This window comes from Sus scrofa, chromosome 3 (genome assembly GCF_054392235.1).
Source record: "Sus scrofa isolate SSC_HxYL_T2T_F1_AM1 chromosome 3, Sscrofa_HxYL_maternal_Yorkshire_Landrace_v2.0, whole genome shotgun sequence".
Taxonomy (NCBI): Eukaryota; Metazoa; Chordata; class Mammalia; order Artiodactyla; family Suidae; genus Sus; species Sus scrofa.
Window position 1 is genome coordinate 7260846 of NC_139385.1, and position 24189 is coordinate 7285034.

At 40.5% G+C, this 24189-nt stretch overlaps 1 protein-coding gene across 1 annotated transcript; it reads right to left on the reverse strand.

Moving 5' to 3' along the window:
• Positions 1-7846: 7846 nt before the first annotated feature.
• LOC146404358 (vomeronasal type-2 receptor 116-like) lies at positions 7847-8746 on the reverse strand. The gene has a single exon (XM_085016198.1). The coding sequence runs from the start codon at positions 8744-8746 to the stop codon at positions 7847-7849; it is 900 nt and encodes a 299-aa protein (XP_084872324.1).
• Positions 8747-24189: the final 15443 nt, after the last annotated feature.

Consider the following 24189-nt stretch of genomic DNA (forward strand, 5'->3'; position numbering starts at 1 on the left):
CCCTCTCCCACCCCCTGGGCAACCACAAGTCTATTCTCCTAGTTCATGATTTTCTTTTCTGTGGAAAGGTTCATTTGTGCTATATATTAGATACCAGATATGAGTGATACCATATAGTATTTGCCTTTCTCTTTCTGATGTATTTCACTCAGTATGAGTCTCCAGTTCCATCCAGGTTGCTGCAAAGGCATTATTTTGTTCTTTTTTATGACTGAGAGGTAGTCCATTGTGTATACCACATCTTCCTAATCCAATCATCTGTCGATGGACATTTGGGTTGTTTCCATGTCTTTCCTATTGTCAAAAGAGCTGCAATGAACATGCAGGTGCATGTGTCTTTTTTAAGGACAGTTTTGTCCGGATATATGCCCAAGAGTGGGATTATTGGGTCACATGGTAGTTCTATGTATAGATTTCTAACGTTTCTCCATACTGATGTCCATAGTGGTTGTACCAGCTTCCATTCCCACCAACTGTGCAGGAAGGTTCCCTTTTCTCCAAACCCCCTCCAGCATTTGTTATTTGTGGACTTATTAATGATGGCCATTTTGACTGGTGTGAGGTGGTATCTCGTGGTAGTTTTGATTTGCATTTCTCTAATAATCAGGGATGTTGAGCATTTTTTCATGTGCTTGTTGGCCATCTGTGTATCTTCCAAAGCAACAGAAATAAGATAAAAAATAAACCAATGGGGCCTAATCAAACTGACAAGCTTTTGCACAGAAAACGAAACTGAAAAGAAAACAAAAAAAACAACTTACAGAATGGGAGGAAATAGTTTCAAATGATGCAACTGACAAGGGCTTAATCTCTAGAATATACAAGCAATTTATACAACTCAACAGCGAAAAAGCCAACAACCCAATTGAAAAATGGGCAAAAGACCTGAACAGACATTTTTTCCAAGGAAGAATCTGGCATTTTCATTGCTGTGGCTTGGGTCACTGCTGGGGTGTGGATTTGACCCCTGTCCCAGGAACTTCCACGTGATGCAGGGGCAGCCAGAAAAATAAAAAATAAGGAAGAAAGTAATTGAATCCTTGTCAATGGTGTCAACCCAACACCATGATTGTTATGCCTTTTTCAATAAATGTGCTAACAGGTAAAAATTATATAACTTTGTCAAAGTTAAATCATAGGCAAAAACCCTTTATATCACTAGACATATACATTTCAGATAGGCTCTCAAGAGGCAACATCACCTAGTATGAAAGAACTTTTATATTTTCATGATCACACATTAATAATCATTTTTGGGAGTTCCCTTGTGGCACAGTGGGTTAAGAATCTGGTGTTTTTACTACATTGGCTTGGATTGCTTTTGTGTTGTTGGTTCCATCTCTGGTCTAACAACTTCCACATGCCAGGGGCATGGCCAAAAACATAATTATTTTTGGACAAGTTCTATTGTAATCTATATTTTTCACTAATGTTGACAGGTGAACTGATTCATATCCATACATTAGATGCACAAGTAGAACAATTTACCAGCCCCCATTCAATTTTTTTTTCTTTTTCAGTTGCCCTGTGGCATATGTGGTTCCCAGACCAGGGATCAAATCCAAGCTGCAATTGCAACCTATGCCACAGTTGTGGCCACACCAGATCTTTTAACACTGCATTGGGCAGGGGATCAAACCTGCATCCTGACACAGCAGAGGGGTCAGTGATCCCATTGTACCATGAAGAAAACTCCCACCATTCTAACCTTGGTTGCCTTATTAGCATTTTGAGTCCTGTACATGGTATGTGAAATCAATAACTATTCTCTAAACATAAAACTACAGGTCATCGGTGATGCTGGAGCTATGAATAAACAGATCAAAAGATTTACATTTTGACCCCTCAGCAAAGCAATCCTGAGGAACAAAAACCAAGCAGGAGACCTAATTCTCTCAGATTTAAGATAACATTACAAAGCTACAATAATAAAGACAGTGTGGTACTGGTACCAAAACAGATATACAGACACATGGAACAGAATAGAGAACCCAGAAATAAACCCAGACACCTATGGTCAATTAATCTTCAACAAAGGAAGCAAGAACATTAACTGGGGAAAAGTCTCTTCAGCAAGTCGTGCTGGCAAAACTGGACAGCTGCATATAGATCAATTAAACTAGAACACACCCTCACACCATGTGCAAAAAACAACTCAAAATTGCTTAATGACTTAAATATAAGACACATCAAAAACCTAGAAGAGAACATAGGCAAAACATTCTCTGACATCAACTGTACAAATGTTTTCTTAGGCTAGTCTCCCAAGGGAACAGAAATTTAAAAAAAAATAATAAACCAATGGGACCTGATCAAACTTACAAGCTTTTGCAGAGAAAGGGAAACCACTAAAATAAAAAAGACAAACTAAGAAAGGGAGAAAATTGCTGCAAAAACAATGCAATTGACATGTGCTTAATCTCCAAGATATAAAAACACCTCACACAACTCAACAGCAGGAAACAAAAAAAGGGCTAAAGACCTAAATAGACATTTCTCCAAAGGAGATATACAGATGGTCAAGACACACTTGAAAACATGTTCAACATCACTAATTACTAGAGAAATGCAAATCAAGACTACCATGAGAGACTACCTCACGCCAGTCAGAACGGCCATCACAAACAAGTCAATAAACAACTAATGGTGCAGAGGGTGTGGAGAAAAGGGTATCCTCCTTCACTAGTGGTGGGAATGCAAATTGGTACAACCAATATCAAACACAGTATGGAACTACATCATAAAACTACATATAGAACTACCATATGATCCAGCAATCCCATTCCCGGGCATCTATCCAGACAAAATTTTCATTGAGGAATTCCCATACTGCCTCAGCTGAAACGAATCTGACCAGTATCCATGAGGACAGAGGTTTGATCCCTGGGCTTGGTCAGTGGGTTAAGGATCCAGTGTTGCCATAAGCTGTGATGTAGTTTGCAGATGGGGCTTGGATCACGTGTGGCTGGGGCATAGGTCTGCAGCTACCGTTCTGAATCAATCACTAGCCTGGGAACCACCATATGCCAAGCATGCAGCCTTAAGAAGACAAAAAAAAAACCCTTTCATTGAAAAAGATACATGCACCCCTAGGTTCATTGTAGCACTATTCACAATAGCCAAGACATAGAAACAACTTAAATGTCCATAGACAGATGAATTCATTAAGATGTGGTATATATACACAATGGAATTCAACTCAGCCATTAAAAGAACAAAATAATGCCATTTGCAGCAACCTGGATGGAACTAGAGACTCTCATATTAAGTGAAGTAAGTCAGAAAGAGAAAGACAAATACCACATGATATCATATATCTGGAATCTAATATATGGCACAAATGAACCTATCTACAGAAAAGAAACAAACTCACAGACATGGATTACAGACCTATGGTTGCCAAGGAGGGAGGTGGAGGGGGAGGAAGTGGGATGGACTGGGAGTTTTGGGTTAATAGATGCAAACTATTACATTTGGAGGGGATAAGCAAGGAGGTCCTGTTGTATAGCACAGGGAACTATATCCGGTCTTTTGTGATGGAACATGATGGAAGATAATGTGAGAAAACATAATGAGTAACCCATTTGATATGTATAAATGTGTCACTTTTCTGTATAGCAGAAACTGACAGAACATTGTAAATCAACTATGAAAATGAATAAAAGACCTCTGCTGACAATTACAAAGTATCAAAAATCTATGAGAAACTCATTCAACTCAATAGCAAATAAAAAAAATCAGATTTAAAATTGGACAGGGGAACTGAACAGACATTTTTCCAAAGAAGACACCCATGTGGCCATGAGGAATGTGAAAAGGTACTCAACATTACTAATCATTACGGAAATACAATTCAAAACCACGATGATACGTTGTCTCACATCTGTTAGAATGGCTCTTATCAAAGGGAAAAGAGGTAAGTGCTGGGAAGGATGTGGAGAAAAGGGAACATGTATGTGCTCTTGGTGGGAATGTAAATTGGTCAAACTACCATTGAAAAGAGTTTGATTATTCCTCAATAATTGATATGATCTAGCTATTCCGTTCCTCCATATATATTCAAGGAAGTGAAATCACTGTCTTGAAAATTTATCTGAAGCCCCTGTTTATTGCAGTTTCATTTATAGCATCCAAGACAGGGAAACAATCTGTCTATCCATGGATGAGTGGATAAAGAAAATGTGGCATGTATATGCAATGGAATATTATTTCGCCATAAAAAATCAGGATTTCTTGTCATATGTGACGAAATGGATGCGCCTTGAAGGCATTATGCTAAGTGAAATACGTCAGACAGAAAAATACTCTATGATATCACTTATGTGGGCAACTAGAAAACTCTCAAGGTTTATTTTCATTTTTAAAAAATGTTTTGGCTACATTTGTGGCACATGTAAGTTCCCAGGCCAGGGACTGAATCCAGAAACAGCAATGACCCAAGCTGCTGCAGTGAGAAGGCCAGATCCTTAACCTGCTGTACCACAAGAGAACTACAAACACGCTCAACTTTTAGATACAGGGAACAGATTAGTGACTGCCAGAGGTGGCCCTGGGGGTGGGGGAAATGGGTGAAGGGGATCAAAAGGTAACAACTTCCAGTTGTAAGGTCAATGAGTTTGAAGGATTTAATGTATTGCATGGTGAATACTGTTAACAATATTAAACTGTATATTTGCAAGTTGTTAAAACATTTTAGAAGTTCTTATAATAAGAGAAATATTCTAACTCTGTGAGGTTAATTACTAAACTTACTGTGTTAATCCTTTTGGGACATACACAAATAACAAATTATTATGTTGTACACATGGAATAATACAATGTTATATATCATTTATATCTATTAAAACAAGAAAACTAAATCTCGCTCTTTAAGAAAGACGACTGTTAACACAATGAGATATCACCACATGCTTATCGAGATGACTATTATTAAAAAAGCAGAGACTAGAAAGTGTTAGGGATGTGGAGAAACTGCAAAGCTTGTGCACTGTTGGTGGGAATGTAAAATGGTGCAGCCATTAGAGTGGACAATTTGGTGGTTCCTCGAACTATTATAAATGGAATTACCATGTGATCCAGAAATTCCATTTCTAAGTATATGCCCAAAAGAATTAAAAGCAGGATTTCACAGAGGTATTTGTACAACTTTGTTCACAGTAGCATAATCCACAGTAGCCTAGAAGGGGAATCAACTCAAGTACCCATGGATCGATGAATGGGTAAACAAACGTGGGCCATAGAAATACAATGGAATATTATTAAGCCTGAAAAAAGGAAGAAAATTCTGACACATGCTACAGAGAGATGAAGTTTAAGGATATTATTTTAAATAAACTATACATCAGAAGACACACAGGTTATGATTCTACTTCTATGAGGTAGCTCGTGTAATTCATAGAGAAAGGCAGTAGAATGGTAGAGGCAGGGGATAGGGAGTGGTCCCATTTTTGTTGAGTTTTATTTTGAGAAGATGAAAAGAGCTCTGGAATTGGTCACACCATCTTGTGAATCTGCTTCTTACAGAAATGTGTATTTTAAAATGGTTATGATAGTAAATTTTATATTATGTATATTTTATCAAAATTTTCAAAATTTATGTAAAAAATTAATTTGGGTTGAATACAGGGCACTCTCGTCATCAATGAGATATTTATTACAATCAAAAGAAGATGTGATCCAAAGGCACAAACATACATTTTAGTGAAAAAAATATAGAAACCTTTCCACCAAATCCAAGAACACAAAGCTCACAATTACTACTACTGTTAATCATTGTGTTGAAGACTCTCATTTAATACAATTGGAAAGAAACAAGTATCTTGAAAGAAATATTATTATTCATACCTTAGATTCCAAAAGAATCAACTAATAAATAACAGAAGACAACCAGTCAGTTCAAAAAAAAAAAAGCAGGAAACAATACATTACTTATTAACCCAAATAAGCACTCAGAAAATATAAAACTTTAAAAAAGAAAAAGAAAAGGATAAGATGGAGAAAACCTGCATTCCTTAGTGGGAAACTTTATTAAAAAGAAGTTGATCCTTCCTAAAATGAATGTTTGAAATCAAAATAATTCCAATCTAAATCTTATTTTTAGTAAAAGGCAAAAGATGTGCAGCAACATGGATGCAACTAGAGGCTCTTACACTAGGTGAAGTAAGTCACAAAGAGAAAGACAAATACCACATGATACCACTTATACCTGGAATCTAAAAAATGGCACAAATGAACCTTTCCACAGAAAAGAAAATCATGAACTTGGAGAATAGACTTATGGTTGCCAAGGGGGAGGGGGAGGGAATGGGATGGATTGGGAGCTTGGGGTTAATAGATGCAGACTATTGCCTTTGGAATGGATTAGCAATGAGATCTGCTGTGTAGCACTGGGAACTACTGTATAGTCACTTATGATGGATCAGGATAATGTGAGAAAAAAGAATGTATACATGTATGTGTAACTGGGTCACCATGCTGTACAGTAGGAAAAAAATAATTTATTGGGGAAATAAAATTTAAAAAAATAAAAATAAATAATTTTTTTTTACTAGTAAAGGGATTTCTTTCTTTTTTATAATTTTTTACTATGGTTGATTCACAATGTTAGGTCAATTTCTGCTGTACAGCAAAGTGGCCCAGTCATACATACATATATACACATTATTTTCCTCACATTATACTCCATCATGTTCCACCACAACTGTGCTACACAGTAGGATCTCGTTGCTTATCTATTCCAAATGCAAAAGATTGCATCTACTAACCCCAAACTCACAGTCCAACCCACTCCCTCCTGGTCCCCCTTTGCAACCACAATTCTGTTATCCATGGCCATGGAGGGTTTTTTTTTTTTTTCCCTGTAGACACGTTCATTTTTGCATGCATTAAATTCCAGACATAAGTTATATCATAGGGTGTTTATCTCTTTCTGACTTACTTCACTTAGCATGAGAGTCTCTAGTTCCATCCACATTGCTGCAAATGGCATTATTTTGTTCTCTTTTATGGCTGAGTAGTATTCCATTGTGAACTTATACCACATCATCTTAATCCATTCATCTGTTGACAGACATTTAGGTTGTTTCCATGTCTTGGCTATTGTGAATATTTCTGCAATGAATATAGGGTGCATGTACCTTTCTCAATGAAAGTTTTGCCTGGATAAATGCGCAGGAGTGGGATTGCTGGATCATGTGGTAGTTCTATATGTAGTTTTCTGAGGTAGCTCCATACTGTTTTCCACAGAGGTTGTCCCAAATTACATTCCCACCAACAGTGTATGAGGGGGTCCATATTCTCCACACCCTCACTAGCATTTGTTATTTGTTAATTTGTTAATGATGGGCATTATGACCACTGGGAGGTGGTGCCTAATATTAGTTTTGATTTGCATTTCTCTAATAATAATAATAATCCAAATCTTTTATTGTGTATTATGGAACATTCCAAGACCATTCAAAAAGTCAAGTCAAAGAGAAAATTGTTAAGAATAAACAGAAAATAACTGCAAAACAGCAATATCAAAGAACAAACTTATCAGCTGTCAGAGCATGCTATGAAATCTAGGAAGTGAGAAGAAGAAGGTATTTATTCAGGGAAAGAATCAGTGAAGGAAATGTGAGTGTAGAACACAGATTTATATCCAGAGAAATAGTTTACCATGACTGGGGCATTCCCAATCAATGGGAAAAATGATGCTGGAACAGTTAGATACCCATGGCAAAGTGTGGGAAGAGACAACTCTTCAAGTTTTGTTTAATTTTCAAGTTTTCTAAATATGCTGGGAAAACATTAAAGCACAAAAACCTTACAGTATTTATTTTTCTGCCACAGTTGGCTTTGCCCCTTAGTCTCGGCAGGGTATTACTCTCCGACCGAGGAAGATGTGACAGCAGTTGGGGGCAAAAATGCAGCACAGTAACCCAGCACTGGAAGCCAAGATGCAAAAGACCTCCACCACCACCGTGACCTTCCCCTTGGAGCTATTGTACAAAGGGAGAAATGTGATCCAGACACTACAGAACAACAGCATGCTGGATGTCAGACACTTGGCTTCACTGAAAGTGTCAGGCAGGCTCCAGGCCAGGAAAGCCAGGGTGAAGCTCAAGAGGGCCAAGGAAACCCAGTATCCTAAGGAAAGATACAACATCATGGCAGAGCCCTTGTTGCACATGACAATCAGGGGGGCAGGCTGCGAATGTGCATCTATGTCCATGAAAGGGGAAGAGGTCCCCAACCAGACTGCACAGAAAGTCCCTTGAATCAAGGAGCAGATGGCAATGGGGGCATTGTGGGCCCCTGAGAGCAACCACTGCCACATCTCTCCCCCTGGGGTTGTGACCTTGAAAGCCAGGACCACAGTGATGGTTTTAGCCAAAGTGGTGGAAACGGCCACAGTGAAGATGAGCCCAAAACTCATTTTCTGGAGGAGGCAGGTGGCAGTGTTGGGACGGCCAAGGAAGAGGAAGGAGCAGAGGCAGCACAGGATGAGGGAGACGAGTGGTATGTAGTTGGGAGCCCGGTTATTAGTTTTAACTATGGGGGTGTCCCTGTGCTTCAGAAAGACCCCAAGAGTCCCAGCTGTGAGCACAGACAGACCAAGGGCTGTGCAGGCCAGGACCTCCAGAGGATCTCCACAGGCCAGGAAGGTCACCACCTTTGACAGGCAATGGTCTTGGTCACTATTTGAGTACTGATCCTCTACACACCTCACACATTGCTTCATATCTGGCAAGAGAAGTGACATGCCATTACTATGGGTTCAGTGATTCTCATGAGCTCTTCACATACTCACATTTACCCAGATGACTCTAATTCAACAACAAATAAAGCATCATGGCAAAGAGAAAAATTCCAAGTTCATGATGTCTGGGTTCGCTTGGTATATCAAAGGCCAAGGAGCCCGAACAGCATCTGTTTTGTTGATGTTCATATGCCAGAGAACAGGTTTTTTTCTTTGAAATTGAAATGACAGGAATTCTCTTGTGGCTCATCTGGGTAAGACTCTGGCATTGTCAGTGCAGTGGCTTGGGTCACTGCTGTGGTCCTGGTTTGGTTCCTGGCCCAGGAACTTCCATGTGCCATGAGTGTGATTAAAAAAAAGTTAATTATGTCCAATTATTTCACCTAAATATGAGCAGAGTAGGACATCCTCTGGGTTCATTCACTCAAAAGCAAGCATCTATTGTCCACCTGCTGTGACCCTGATAATATCCCCAGGTTTGCAGATCTAGAAAGGACCAAGATACACACTAAGGAGCTTCCCATTGACAGTATTTCTGCTATATCCACACCACTGAAAACCTCTGTCCTAGGCATGGTCACTTTCACTATTGTTGTTCACTTTTGGGTAACTGAACAGTTAACTTTAAAGGAATATCTTCCTAATGAGGCTCCCTGCCTTCTGCCTTGAATCCCTGTCATCTATCATTTATTCAGTCACAGCTCTGAACGCTGCTCTCATTTAAATACTTTGATGCTACTTTCTTGATTCAAATGCCACAATTATTCTCAAGTTCTTCTACAACATGATTCTCCACCATGAGCACCCATCAGAATCCTATGGAGGCAGGGGGTGCTGAGAACCAAGTGAAATCTCCTACCATCGTGGGGTGGACCTCCCAGTCCTGTCTGCCCTCAGGAAGTCCTCCTTTGCTTCAAAGAAACACTGTTAGTCCCATCAACACTCCAGAAAAGCCACACTGCCTCAAAAAAAGATTGACCAACAACGACAGCCCTCAGGAAATATTCCAGGGCAGTGACAAGGCAAACACTACCCGATAACGGAGAGTACAACTCCCTCAGGAGAAAGAAGACAACAAGCAAGATGAAGAAGCTGAGAAACCACCCCCAGTCAAACCAAGAGGAGAACTCACCTAAAACAGTCAACAATGAAACTGATCTCTGCAGTCTGACAGACCTGGAGTTCAAAAGAGAAATAGTGAAAATACTGAAGGAATTAAGAGAAGATATGAACAGCAATGCAGATACCCTCAGAAAGGAGCTAGAAAATATAAGGAGGAGCCAAGAAAAACTAGAACATTCATTTGCAGAGATGCAAACTGAACTAGGGGCAGTAAAAACTAGAATGAATAATGCAGAAGAACGAATCAGTGATATGGAAGATAGAATAATGGAAATCACTCAATCTGGTCAACAGACAGAAAACCGAATCAAAAAACTGGAAAGCAATATAAGAGACCTATGGGATAATATAAAACGGGCCAATCTACGCATAATAGGAATTCCAGAAGGAGTAGAAAAAGATAAGGGAATGGAAAATATATTTGAAGAAATTATCGCTGGAAACTTCCCAAGTCTAAAGGATACTGGATTCAAGATACAAGAAGCACAGAGGGCCCCAAACAAACTGAACCCAAACAGACCCACACCAAGACACATCATAATAAAAATGGCAAAAGTTAGTGATAAAGAGAGGATCCTAAAGGCAGCAAGAGAAAAACAGAATGTTACCTACAAGGGAACCCCCATAAGAATATCAGCTGATTTCTCTACAGAAACACTACAGGCCAGGAGGGAATGGCAAGAGATATTTAAAGTGCTCAAAGGAAAAAATATGCAACCTAGAATACTCTATCCAGCAAGAATATCATTTAAAATAGAAGGGGAAATAAAAATTTTTCCCAACAAACAAAAACTTAAAGAATACAGCAACACAAAACCCAGGTTAAAGGAAATATTGAAAGGGCTTCTCTAAACCAAAAAGAAAGGAAGGAAAGGGAAGAAAAAAGAAAAGAAAAAAAAAAAAGAAGAAGAAGAAGAAGAGGAAGAACTAGGACTGAGGAAGATACAATCAGAGAGCAGTCACTCAAATAAGCCAGCATACAGATTTAATCATGAACATGCTTCAAACAAAATAAAATTAAAAAGAAAAAAATAAAAGAGTCATCAAAACCATAAAATGTGGGCAAGGGATGTTAGGAGGTAAATAATCCTTTTTGTTTGTATGTATGTCTCTCTTCTTAATTTTAATATAATAATGAAGTGTTTGAACTTACAGGACCATCAGGCTAAAACACACAATTATGGGAAGGGGTTAGCATACTTAAAAAACAGGGCAACCACAAGCCAAAACCAAATATTGCATTTGCAAAAAATGAAAAAAAAAATACACTCAAGCAGATAATAACAGGAGACCATCCAACCAAAAAAAAAAAAAAAAAAAAAAAAAAAAAAAAAAAAAAGAAGAATGGAGAACCATAGAATCAACTGGAACACGAGGATCAAATGGCAATAAATAATCATCTATCAATTATCACCTTAAATGTCAATGGACTGAATGCCCCAATCAAAAGACACAGAATGGCTGAGTGGATAAAACGGCAAAAACCTTCAATATGCTGCCTACAAGAAACTCACCTTAGGACAAAAGATACATATAGATTGAAAGTGAAAGGCTGGGGAAAAGTATTTCATGCCAATAGACATGACAGAAAAGCAGGAGTTGCAACGCTCATATCAGACAAAATAGACTTTAAAACAAAAGACATAAAGAAAGACAAAGAAGGACACTATTTAATGCTTAAGGGATCCATCCAAGGAGAGGATGTTACTATCGTCAACATATATGCCCCAAACATAGGAGCACCCAGATACATACAACAAATATTAACAGACATAAAGGGAGATATTGATGAGAATACAATCATAGTAGGAGACCTAAATACCCCCCTCACATCAATGGACAGATCCTCTAGACAGAAAACCAATAAAGCAACAGAGATCCTAAAGGAAACAATAGAAAAGTTAGACTTAATTGATATCTTCAGGACACTACATCCAAAAAAAGCAGAATACACATTCTTCTCAAATGCTCATGGAACATTCTCAAGAATCGACCACATATTGGGACATAAAGCGAATCTCAATAAATTTAGGAGCATAGAAATTATCTCAAGTATCTTCTCTGACCACAATGCCATGAAATTAGAAATCAACCATGGGAAAAGGAAAGAGAAAAAACCTACTCCATGGAGACTAAACAACATGCTACTAAAAAACCAATGGGTCAATGAGGAAATCAAGAAGGAAATTAAAAACTATCTTGAAACAAATGATAATGAAGACACAACCTCTCAAAATCTATGGGATGCTGCGAAAGCAGTGCTCAGAGGGAAATTTATAGCAATCCAGGCCTTTCTCAGAAAAGAAGAAAGATCCCAAATTGACAACTTAACCCTCCACCTAAATGAATTAGAAAAAGAAGAACAAAGAAGTCCTAAAGTCAGCAGAAGGAAGGAAATTGTAAAGATCAAAGAAGAAATCAATAAAATAGAGACTCAAAAAACAATAGAGAAAATTAATAAAACCAAGAGCTGGTTCTTTGAAAAGGTGAACAAAATTGATAAACCCCTGGCCAGACTCACTAAAAAGAGGAGAGAAAGAACCCAAATCACCAAAATTATAAATGAAAAAGGAGAAATCACAACGGATACAGCAGAAATACAAAAAACCATAAGAGAATACTATGAACAACTATATGGCAATAAGTTTGACAATCTGGAAGAAATGGACAATTTTCTAGAATCTTACAGCCTGCCAAAACTGAATCAAGCAGAAACAGACCAACTGAACAGACCAATCACTAGAAATGAAATTGAAGAGGTCATAAAATCACTCCCTACAAATAAAAGCCCAGGACCAGATGGCTTCACAGGTGAATTCTATCAAACATATAAAGAGGAATTGGTGCCCATCCTCCTTAAACTCTTTCAAAAGGTTGAAGAAGAAGGAATACTCCCAAAGACATTCTATGAGGCCACCATCACCCTCATTCCAAAACCAGGCAGAGATACCACCAAAAAAGAAAACTATCGCCCAATATCATTGATGAATATAGATGCAAAAATTCTCAACAAAATCTTACCCAACCGAATCCAACAACATATCAAAAAAATTATACACCATGACCAGGTTGGGTTCATCCCAGGTTCACAAGGATGGTTCAACATACGCAAATCAATCAACATCATACACCACATTAACAAAAAAAAAGTCAAAAATCATATGATCATCTCAATAGATGCAGAAAAAGCATTTGACAAAGTTCAACATCCATTCATGATCAAGACCCTCGCCAAAGTGGGTATAGAGGGAACATTCCTGAATATAATCAAAGCCATTTATGATAAACCCACAGCAAATATAATCCTCAATGGGGAAAAACTGAAAGCCTTCTCACTCAAAACTGGAACAAGACAGGGATGCCCACTCTCACCACTGCTCTTCAACATAGTTTTGGAAGTCTTAGCCACAGCAATTAGACAAACAAAAGAAATCAAAGGCATCCATATAGGAAGAGAAGAGATCAAACTGTCACTGTATGCAGATGACATGATTCTATACCTAGAAAACCCTAAGGACTCAACCCCAAAACTCCTTGAACTGATTAATAAATTCAGCAAAGTGGCAGGATATAAGATTAACATTCAGAAGTCAGTTGCATTTCTGTATACCAGCAATGAAACATTAGAAAAGGAATACAAAAATACGATACCTTTTAAAATTGTACCTCACAAAATCAAATACCTCGGAATACACCTAACCAAAGAGGTAAAGGACCTATATGCCGAGAACTATAAAACCTTAATCAAAGAAATCAAAGAAGATGTAAAGAAATGGAAAGATATTCCATGTTCCTGGATTGGAAAAATCAATATTGTGAAAATGGCCATCCTACCCAAAGCAATCTACAGATTCAATGCAATCCCTATCAAATGACCCATGACATTTTTCACAGAACTAGAACAAACAATCCAAACATTTATATGGAACAACAAAAGACCCAGAATCGCCAGAGCAATCCTGAGAAACAAAAACCAAGCAGGAGGCATAACTCTCCCAGACTTCAAGAAATACTACAAAGCCACAGTCATCAAAACAGTGTGGTACTGGTATCAAAACAGACAGACAGACCAATGGAACAGAATAGAGAATCTGGAAATTAACCCTGACACCTATGGTCAATTAATCTTTGACAAGGGAGGCAAGAACATCAAATGGGAAAAGGAAAGTCTATTCAGCAAGCATTGCTGGGAAACCTGGACAGCTGTATGCAAAGCAATGAAACTAGAACACACCCTCACACCATGCACAAAAATAAACTCCAAATGGCTGAAAGACTTAAATATACGACAGGACACCATCAAACTCCTAGAAGAAAACATAGGCAAAACACTCTCTGACATCAACATCATGAATATTTTCTCAGGTCAGTCTCCCAAAGCAATAGAAATTAGAGCAAAAATAAACCCATGGGACCTCATCAAACTGAAAAGCTTTTGCACAGCAAAGGAAACCCAAAAGAAAACAAAAAGACAACTTACAGAATGGGAGAAAATAGTTTCAAATGATGCAACTGACAAGGGCTTAATCTCTAGAATATACAAGCAACTTATACAACTCAACAGCAAAAAAACCAATCAATCAATGGAAAAATGGGCAAAAGACCTGAATAGACATTTCTCCAAGGAAGATATACAGATGGCCAACAAACACATGAAAAAATGCTCAAAATCGCTGATTATAAGAGAAATGCAAATCAAAACTACCATGAGATACCACCTCACACCAGTCAGAATGGCCATCATTAATAAATCCACAAATAACAAGTGCTGGAGGGGCTGTGGAGAAAAGGGAACCCTCCTGCACTGTTGGTGGGAATGTAAACTGGTACAGCCACTATGGAGAACAGTTTGGAGATACCTTAGAAATCTATACATAGAACTTTCATATGACCCTGCAATCCCACTCTTGGGCATCTATCCGGACAAAGCTCTACTTAAAAGAGACACATGCACCTGCATGTTCATTGCAGCACTATTCACAATAGCCAGGACATGGAAACAATCAAAATGTCCATCGACAGAGGATTGGATTCGGAAGAGGTGGTATATATACACGATGGAATACTACTCAGCCATAAAAAAGGATGACATCATGCCATTTGCAGCAACATGGATGGAACTAGAGAATCTCATACTGAGTGAAATGAGCCAGAAAGACAAAGACAAATACCATATGACATCACTTATAACTGGAATCTAATATCCAGCACAAATGAACATCTCCTCAGAAAAGAAAATCAATCATGGACTTGGAGAAGAGACTTGTGGCTGCCTGATGGGAGGGGGAGGGAGTGGGAGGGATCGGGAGCTTGGGCTTATCAGTCACAACGTAGAATAGATTTACAAGGAGATCCCGCTGAATAGCATTGAGAACTATGTCTAGATACTCATGTTGCAACAGAAGAAATGGTGGGGGAAAAACTGTAATTGTAATGTATACATGTAAGGATAACCTGACCCCCTTGCTGTACAGTGGGAAAATAAAATTTAATAAAAAAAAAAAAATCCTATGGAGGGCTCGTTAAAACAGTTTGCTTAATCCTGACCCCTACCAGAGTATCTGACTGGGAAACCCAGAATTTACATTTCTCTCTCTCTCTCTTTTTTTTTTTTTTTTTTTTTGTCTTTGTAGGGTGTTACCTGCAGCACACGAGGTTCCCAGGCTAGGGGTCGAATCAGAACTGCAGCTGCCAGCCTACACCACAGCCACAGCTATGCCGGATCCTTAACCCACTGAGCGAGGCCAGGGATCGAACCTGCATCCTCATGGATGCTAGTCAGATTTGTTTCCACTGAGCCATGAGGGGAACTCCAAGAATTTCCATTTCTAACACACTCCCAGGTCATGCTGATGCTGTTGGTATATGTAGGACAGTGTGAGAACCAATGTTCTAGACTGAGCCCAAACACCTATCCATGCAAAAAGCTCGGTGATTATCTACCTTCTACCTACTTCTCCTGCAGCATCTTTTTGTGGGAGGTGGAGAGGGGCTGCAGGGTAGAATCCAGAGGTTAAAGAAACAAACTTTAATGTGCACCTGTGATACTCCAGGAAATATGCTCACTAGAATATATCTACTCAATTTTCAAAGAACCTTGGGAGACAGGTGAATAGAAGCAATCACTTTGCAGAAGAAAATAATTGAGGTTAAAGTTAAAGGGCTGAAGTAACTCATCTGAGATTGTGGGAGTAGTGGGAGCAGGGCTGGTATCTAGACTCATGACCAAGAGGCTGCATGAGGCTGAGGCAGATAGGTCACCAAAGGGGTGAAATTGAAGCCAGATTCTCTTGCAGGTGCCAGCCCTGCCCCAGCCTGACCCCAGGCACCTCCGTGAAGTTGTACCTCCAGCCCCTCACCTCCCTTACTGAAGTCCTGGCCCCACTCACGTTTGTCAGGTTCCAAAGCCTATGATCTTTCCCTCCCACACCTTGTCCTAGTTTTCATGTTCATCACAGCATTTGCTCATTAAAAAAACTCTCATTCCCTTAGAGTTACAGGGTTCAGAGAAATTTCTGTATTTCGATACGTTTTCTTGAGAGGAATTTCTCAAGACTTAATTTCAGAAATGTATCATGAAAATGAAAAGCAGAGGTCAATCTTATTTATGATACTAACACATAAAAGTTAAGTAAAATCTTAGAACAGGTTAATCAAGTTCAGTAAAGAAAGAGCACATCACAGTCAATTAGGGCTTCTTAAATATTTTCAGACTGACAAACGTCAAAGAATATTCAACTTAGAGTCAGGAAAAACTGAGTAATGGCAGTATTTGGTATCCAAATACTGCCAAGATTCTTATATTCCATCATACTAAATAAAACCAAACAATAAAATTCCAGAGCTTTCCTCATTAAGGCAAATTATGGGATAGTTCAAAGTGAGTGAAACGTACCTGGTTCCTGAAGGTTTCCTGGAATCCTCAGGTCTTGTCTGCACCTCGAGTCCTTTTGGGTGAGCAGCTTTTTGAGCCCCTTCCTGACTCCCAAGACCTTAAGAGACATCTCCCTTCAGCTCAACATGCTCCTGGATCGTGATACCTGTGTGTATCACAGGGGCATTCGCTTCTTCCTGGGACGTCACTTCCTCCCTTTCCACACGTGACTAATTATAAACCCCTGTCTCTAGACGCAGCTGGATTCATCTCACCTGAGTAGCATTCCTTGCCTGTGTAAGGCTTATGGATACCATAATGTCCCAGCGCACCCCATGTTTATATCTATAATCTTGTTTTACACTTAATTGCCCTGTTTCTTTACATTCTGCTGATCTCATTGGGCCAGGGATGTTCAGGAACAGTGTGGTTTATTTGCAAGAGAATATGATAAGATTTGGAGTTAGAAGTGCTCAAATTTGGGCTCTTCAACGTTTTAAGCATCTGATCTTATTAATTAGTTAAAAAACTTATTCAATACCTGGAAATCATGCAAGAGGATGACAAAAGGCTTTCCATGGCATATTGCAGCATCATTTACCAAGCCACCTCAAGGCTTATTTATTTATCCAGCCAAAGGCTCCTGTTTGACTTTGGGATTTCCTATATCATTAGAGTTCAAACATGGTGAAGTTGAAGGTTAATCTATGCATCAGATGAACCAGTAGAAAGAGAATCCCCAAGAGCTGGTTTTATTGTAGCATATTACTCATTTTTCTCTCTGACATATGGCTTTTGTTGTAACATTCTTTCACTGATGTTCTATTATCAAAAATGCTTTTACTGATGAACCATATACACTGTTTCACCAAAAGCCTTAGAAGGAGTTGTTTCAACATTAATGTATTGATTTTGCAAAAATCTTTGAGACATGCTGATTCCATATTTTTGGGAGTCATGTATTTTCCTTTCCGTTATACTCACGGCAAAATGATAACGATGACAACAGCTAATCCCACAGGTTTTTTTAAATGTAAAAAAGTGGGTATGTGGGTATATGTCTGCAACACAGTCTCGCCATCAATGGTACATACATTCCCATTACTTACCTGGATGTGGCTACCGCATCTAATAGACACTCTACAAATGTATATTTGTGGAATACATTTACTATTGAATAGAAAGGCATTTCTTTGTTGAACAAGACTAAATCGTCAACAATGAGATGGGACAAAATAACCACATTTTTACCTTCAATAAGCCTGAATGTCTAGGGCTTGACACTGAAAAAGCTGTGTTTCAGTTGGTTTTTCCAACGCTGAGCTATGTAACTTTCTTTTGGCCTCACTCGTGGTGTGTGGAAATTCCTCGGCCAGGGATTGAACCCATGCCACAGCAGCCACCCAAGCCACTGCAGTGACAACATGGGATCCTTAATCCTCTGCGCCTTTTGGGAACTCCTCAACTGTGAACTTTTTAAATTAAACTTTTTCTAAATTAAACTTTCAAAAAGTAAACTTTGAGGTAGTCGTAGTTGACATGCAGTGGTTGGCAAGATACAGGGAGATGCCGTGCAGCCCTCACCCACTTTTCCCTGGTAGTAACGTCTTGCAAAAAACTGTTGAACATGGGAGCTCCTGTAGTGGCTCAGCTGAAATGAATTGGACTGCTATCAATGGGGATTCAGGTTCGATCCCTGGTCTTGCTCAGTGGGTTAAGTATCTGGTGTTGCCGAGAGCTGCAGTGTAGCTCGCAGACACAGCTCAGATCTGGTATTGCTGTGGCTGTGGTATAGGCCATTAGCTGTCTAGCCTAATTTCCAATATGCCATGGGTATGCAACCCCCCAAAAAAAACAAAGGGAGAAAACCACACAAAAGAGATCAGCATCACAACTGGGATATTGACATCGTTATTAACTCACTGCTATAAACTCTATTTCTTTGCTGAAATTTTTTTCATTTGTTTCAAACATGTTCATAATTACTCGTTACACCTTTTTATGAGAGTGATGGTTGCTTTAAAATATTTCTTAGATAATTCTGCCATCCCTGTGATCTCACTGTCCCTGTCTATTGGTGACTTTATGTTTGGCTTGAGATCTTCCTGGTTCTTGTTATGGTGAGAGCTATTTGATGAAAACCAGAACATGTTGGCTATTGCATCATCAGGCTCTGGATTTGATTGAAACTCCTGTTTTGTGTGGCTTCCTCTGACGTTGCCCTGGCTGGAAAAGGGTGGGGACAAAAGAGGGGAATACCTCCTCACTTCTGAGGAGCTATGGGAGTGGAACTCCCCCCTAGGCTTCCAGAGACACCTCCCCTGCTTCCTTGTGGCTCCCAGAATACCAAGGGTGTGGTCTGGTAACTCTGGGGACAGTCCAGAGTCTCTACATGGGGGAGGGGCAGCGTGCCTCCTTATGGCCCAGGAGGGGCCTGGTTACTGCCCTTGCTGAGGAGGATCCCACCTCCCCACTGGACCTGCTCTCACACCCCCAGGTAGGGGCCTCTATGGGGGGTCTGGCTGCAGCCTGGAGAGCCTGGGAGTCCAAGTTCCCTTCTGGCCCTTTCCTGGTGGGAGGCGTCAGGAATCTTCTGTGATGCTGGAGTACAGCAGTGATCATCTACAAGTTTTCTGTCCTGCCATGCTGTCCCTTTCCTTACTTGAGTTTTCCTACAAAATATAATGGGATCCCTTTGCTGGAAATCAGTTTGTTTAGACTTAAATTTTAGAATTTTTCTTTAGAGCAGACTGTGTCCTTCTTGTAGTTTGTGAAACAACGAGCTTATACAGCTCAATAGTAGAAAAGAACAAATAACCCAATCAAAAGCTTGTCAGAAGTTCCAAATAGATGTTTCTTTAAAGAAGACATTGAGATGTCTAGGAGGCACATGAAAAGATGCTCAACATCTTAATCAGATTATTAGAGAAATGCCCATCAAAACTACAATGAGGTACAACCTCACACTGGTCAGGAAGGATGCCATCCAAAAATCTCCAAATAAAAAGTGCTGGTGAGGATGTGGAGAAAAGGGAACCCTCCCACACTTTTGGTGGGAATGTAAGTTGGTACAACTACCATGGAGAACAACACAGAGGTTCCTTAAGAAACTAAAAATAGAGCTAACCTGTGACACTGCAGTCCCACTCCTGGGAAAATAGCTGGAGAACGTCATATAAATCAAAAAGACACATGCAGAGCAATGTTCTATGAGGCACTATTTACAGTAGCCAAGACAAGGAAGCAAACTAAATGTATACCAACGGTAATGGATAAAGAAGATGTGGTATCGAAAGGAAAGAAATAACAGCATTTGCAGCAACATGGATGGACCTGGAAATTATCATGCTAAGTGAAGTTAGCCAGACAGTGAGACACCAACATCCTATGCGATCACTTACGTGTGGAATCTGAAAAAAGCACACAATGAACTTCTTTGCAGAACAGAAACTGACTCACAGACTTTGAAAAAATTATGGTTTCCAAAAGAGACAGGTGGGGGGTTGGAAGGATGCACTGGGGGTCTGGGATGGAAATGCTATAAAATTCTGTTGTGAAGATCGTTGTACAACTATAAATGTCATAAAATTCATTGAGTGATTAAAAAAAAGAAGCTGCGGAAAAAAAGAAGATGTGGTAATATTTAAACAGTGGACCATTACTCAGCCATTCAAAAGAATGAAATAATTCCATTTGCAGGAACATGAATGGACCTAGAGATTAGCAGACTAAGGGAAATAAGCCAGACAAAGACAAATATCATATGATATAGCTTAAATGGGGAACTCTAATGAAAATAATACAAATAAACTTGTATACAAAACAGAAATAGACTCACAGACAGAAAAGAAAGTTATAGGTACCAAAGGGGAAAGGTGATGGGCAGGGATAACTTGGGCATTTGGGATTTGCATATACATACTACAGCATATAAAATAGATCATAAAGAAGGACCTACAGCATAGCACAGGGAACCCTCAGTATTCTATAACAACCTATATGGGAAAATGGTCTGAAAAAAAAGTATAGAACATTGAATCATCTTGCTGTACACCTGAAACTAACACATTTCATATCACTCTACTTCAATAAAAAAAACACATTTTTTAAAAGTGAGGAATAAAAGAAACAGAGAAAATCAAGCTGGGGCATCTAGAATTGTTTCTCTCCATGTTAAATGGCCCTTGCAGAAGATATTCCCATGTATTCTTCTCAGCCACCCTCCTCAAAACCACTCACTCCCCTGAGCCTACACTCAACCTTCAAGCAAATCCCTTGGGGACATTTATCTCATGCACACAGCAAGTCTAATGGGCATCTCGAGGCATGGTTTCCAGAAGACGTTCAGGATGTATCCTTTGCATAGGAATCCCCGATGCCATATATTTAGCGTCCTAAACTGCCTTGGCTGACATTGGTCCCCTGGGTTTGTGGCTGTTTTTTCTCTCATGGGTGAGTCCACTCTTTCCTCAGGATTGGCTCAGCTCAGGCCCAATCTGTCCTCATTTGAGACCTTTAATTCCTACTGAGGAAACATCCATGCAGTCAGGAAGGGACTGATTTGAAAAGCCAGTGCTAGAGCCCAATTCTTATTTTACGAAGTGGGAAAGGAGGACTAAAGCTAAGAAGAGGGTTCCTTGAGGGACCCAATACAGAAGAAAATGCCAAACAGATTTACTTTTGATTCTGGACTCATGAGGATTAAGCAGAGATTAAAAGGAGCTTCCTAAGCAGGGACAGTAAAGCAAAGAGTTCTGGCCCAAGCTCTCATTGCCATTGTGGATGGAGAAGCGACTGGATCTATGGTTAGAGGCAGAGAAGGCATAAGCATCATACAAAGGCCCTCCAATTAGAGGCTAAAGAAGTTCAATGAGTTAATCTGTCCTGAAGCATGCTGAGGGAGTGCAAACTCTGAACCTGCACACAAGAGCATCCCAGAATTCCATGTCCGGTTGCTCCTGGTGATTCTGTCAGGACAGAACGAGTGGAAACAGTGATGACTGGGTGGGACCCTCTGCTTCTCCACAGTAAACAGAGATTGCCAGGGTGAGGAAGGACGTCTGGTGAGCCCTCAGAAAAGCCCTGTTTGGACGTTCAGTAGCCAGGGTGTGAGGCAGTGGGGCTCTTTCCTGCCCTCTCTCTTTACGTCTATGCTTGTTCTCCCCACAAGCCTCTGCAGAGAAGGTTCCAGGTAAGGCACTGTTGGGGCTTGGGCCATTCCAGAGCCTTTTATTAGGGACGAGGGCATCCTCTGACACTGCCAGCTTGCTCCTCAACCCTCGCGTCAGGGGTGATGTCAGGTTGCCCCTTGATGGAGCTGCCTGAGAAGACAGAGGAAAAAGTCCCTTGAGCGACACAACTCAGAATGGGATGTGAATAGGTAGAGTGGCTGAGGGAGGAATGGAGATGGGACTCAGGTGATGGATCAATGTATGCTATGGACATTTCCAGGGAAAGATGGAGACTACTGAGAGAAGTGTGTGTGTTGGGGGGAAGGATACAGGTGCCCGAATAAGGATAAATGTGTGGAGTGTTGCCTGGGCTGCAGTGAACAGAGGGAGTGTGGGGAATGTGGGCTCTTCGTCCACAGGGAGCTGAGTGTGAAATGACCGTGTGAGGTGACAGCCCAGAGGATGACCTGGGCTGCTTACATGTGGAGCAAGGTAGGGATCATGCCTGCTCTCTTACTGGTCAAATGATACTTCTAAGCATACAACTCAAAAATTAAGTTATCTGGAGAGTTTCCATTCAGGCTTAGTGGAAATGAATCTGACTAGCATCCATGATGATACAGGTTCAACTCCTGGCCTGCTCAGTGGGTTAAGGATCTGGTGCTGCCATGAGCTGTGGTGAAGGTTGGAGACATGGCTCCAATCTGGCTTTGCTGTGGCTCTGGTGTAGGCCAGTGCCTACAGCTCTGGCTTGACCCCGAGCCTGGGAAACTCCATATGCCATGGGTGTGGCCCTAAAAAGACCAAAAAGAAAAAAATTACCTGGATGCAAGATGATCTAGACCAATGTTTTTGTAGAAAAAATACAGAAGGATAGGCTGGTTATTTGGGGATCACTTTCCATTTATTTCCTAAGTTCAGTTTTGTCATAGAGATCAAGCTCGCATTCTGATCAGTGTTCTTGGGAGAATGTGATAAAGGGGAGACTGGCTGAGTAAATGTTATAATCCTAGTTGAAACACCCTGGCCCATAAATGGTAGGCTCCCAGTTACACCCAGGATGCATATCACATTCGTTCTCATGTTTGATTTAGTATGTGTCTACTTGGCTCCCATGAACACCTCTATAATTCCACTTCAGGCCACTTGTTTCAGGGTTAGTGAGCGCATGGGTTAGACCAGTGGATTCCCTGGGCAAGGGGCCCATCCCCACACTTGATGTGCTATGAAAGAAGCTCCTTAGTCAAAGCAGTTCTGTCTACACCATGAGGTTGAATCCAGGGTTCTGTATGTCCACAGGGGGTTGTTTGGCAGCAGAGCTGAAGGAAAGGGAGGCAAATCCATGTTCAGAGTGTGCAATCCATTGAGATTAAAGTAATTTCCCTTCTGTAATGGAAGCCATCAATCAAATGCATCTACCACTCAGTATTTGGCTGATTCCCCTGGGGATGGTGCCTCAGCAAGAACTCTGTGTTGGCCTCTGGGGTTGACAGATGGGGCCCCAGCAGTGGCTGAGTGTAGACTGAGTGGACATCCATGGTCCATGGAAGTTGCTGGGCCCACGTAGAGCCTCCACCCATGTTGCCTCATCACTGTGTTTGTGAGTCTATCAGCATCAACAGGAGTGACTGGGAAAGTGAGCACCTGACCTCCATAGATGGGTAGCTCTTGGAAAGGGGAACCCAGCCCATGGACAATGGTAATTTCTTCCCTGTTTTTCTTGACAGCTTGCATGTGTTTGGTTGTATGCAGGATTGTTCTATTAGGCAGAAGGATGACTTTGTTATGTTCATTGTGGGATCACGTGTGTTTTAAGGAGATGTGCACATGTGCCACCTTGACAGGAGATCCAGTCTGGTGGTGTTGTGATAACACCTCTCTTGCGAGTGTCAGATTAAGGTGGGCCCAGGAGAGACGCTCGAGAGTACTTCCAGGCAAGAAGGGGAGCAGCCGGTTCTTATCATTGACAACACTGCTGCTCTTCTGCTGACTCACCTCCCTTGTGGGAGGTGGCTGTAGGCCTGCAGTTACTCTACCTTCCCCTGGATCCTGCCTTAGATGCTCCGATTTCTGGGACAGGAGTGTGTGTGTGTGTGTGTGTGTGTGTGTGTGTGTGTGTAGCCTCATGATCTAGGGCCTCAGCTTGTGCAAGAGAACCTGCCACCTAGTCCAGAAGCAAGAGGGGACCTGGGTTTCAGCCTGACCTTGTGGGATTACCTGTCATGTTTGTGGGTTCCAGCCTGACCTTCATCCATCACATTTTACTTTTAGCTGCAGCC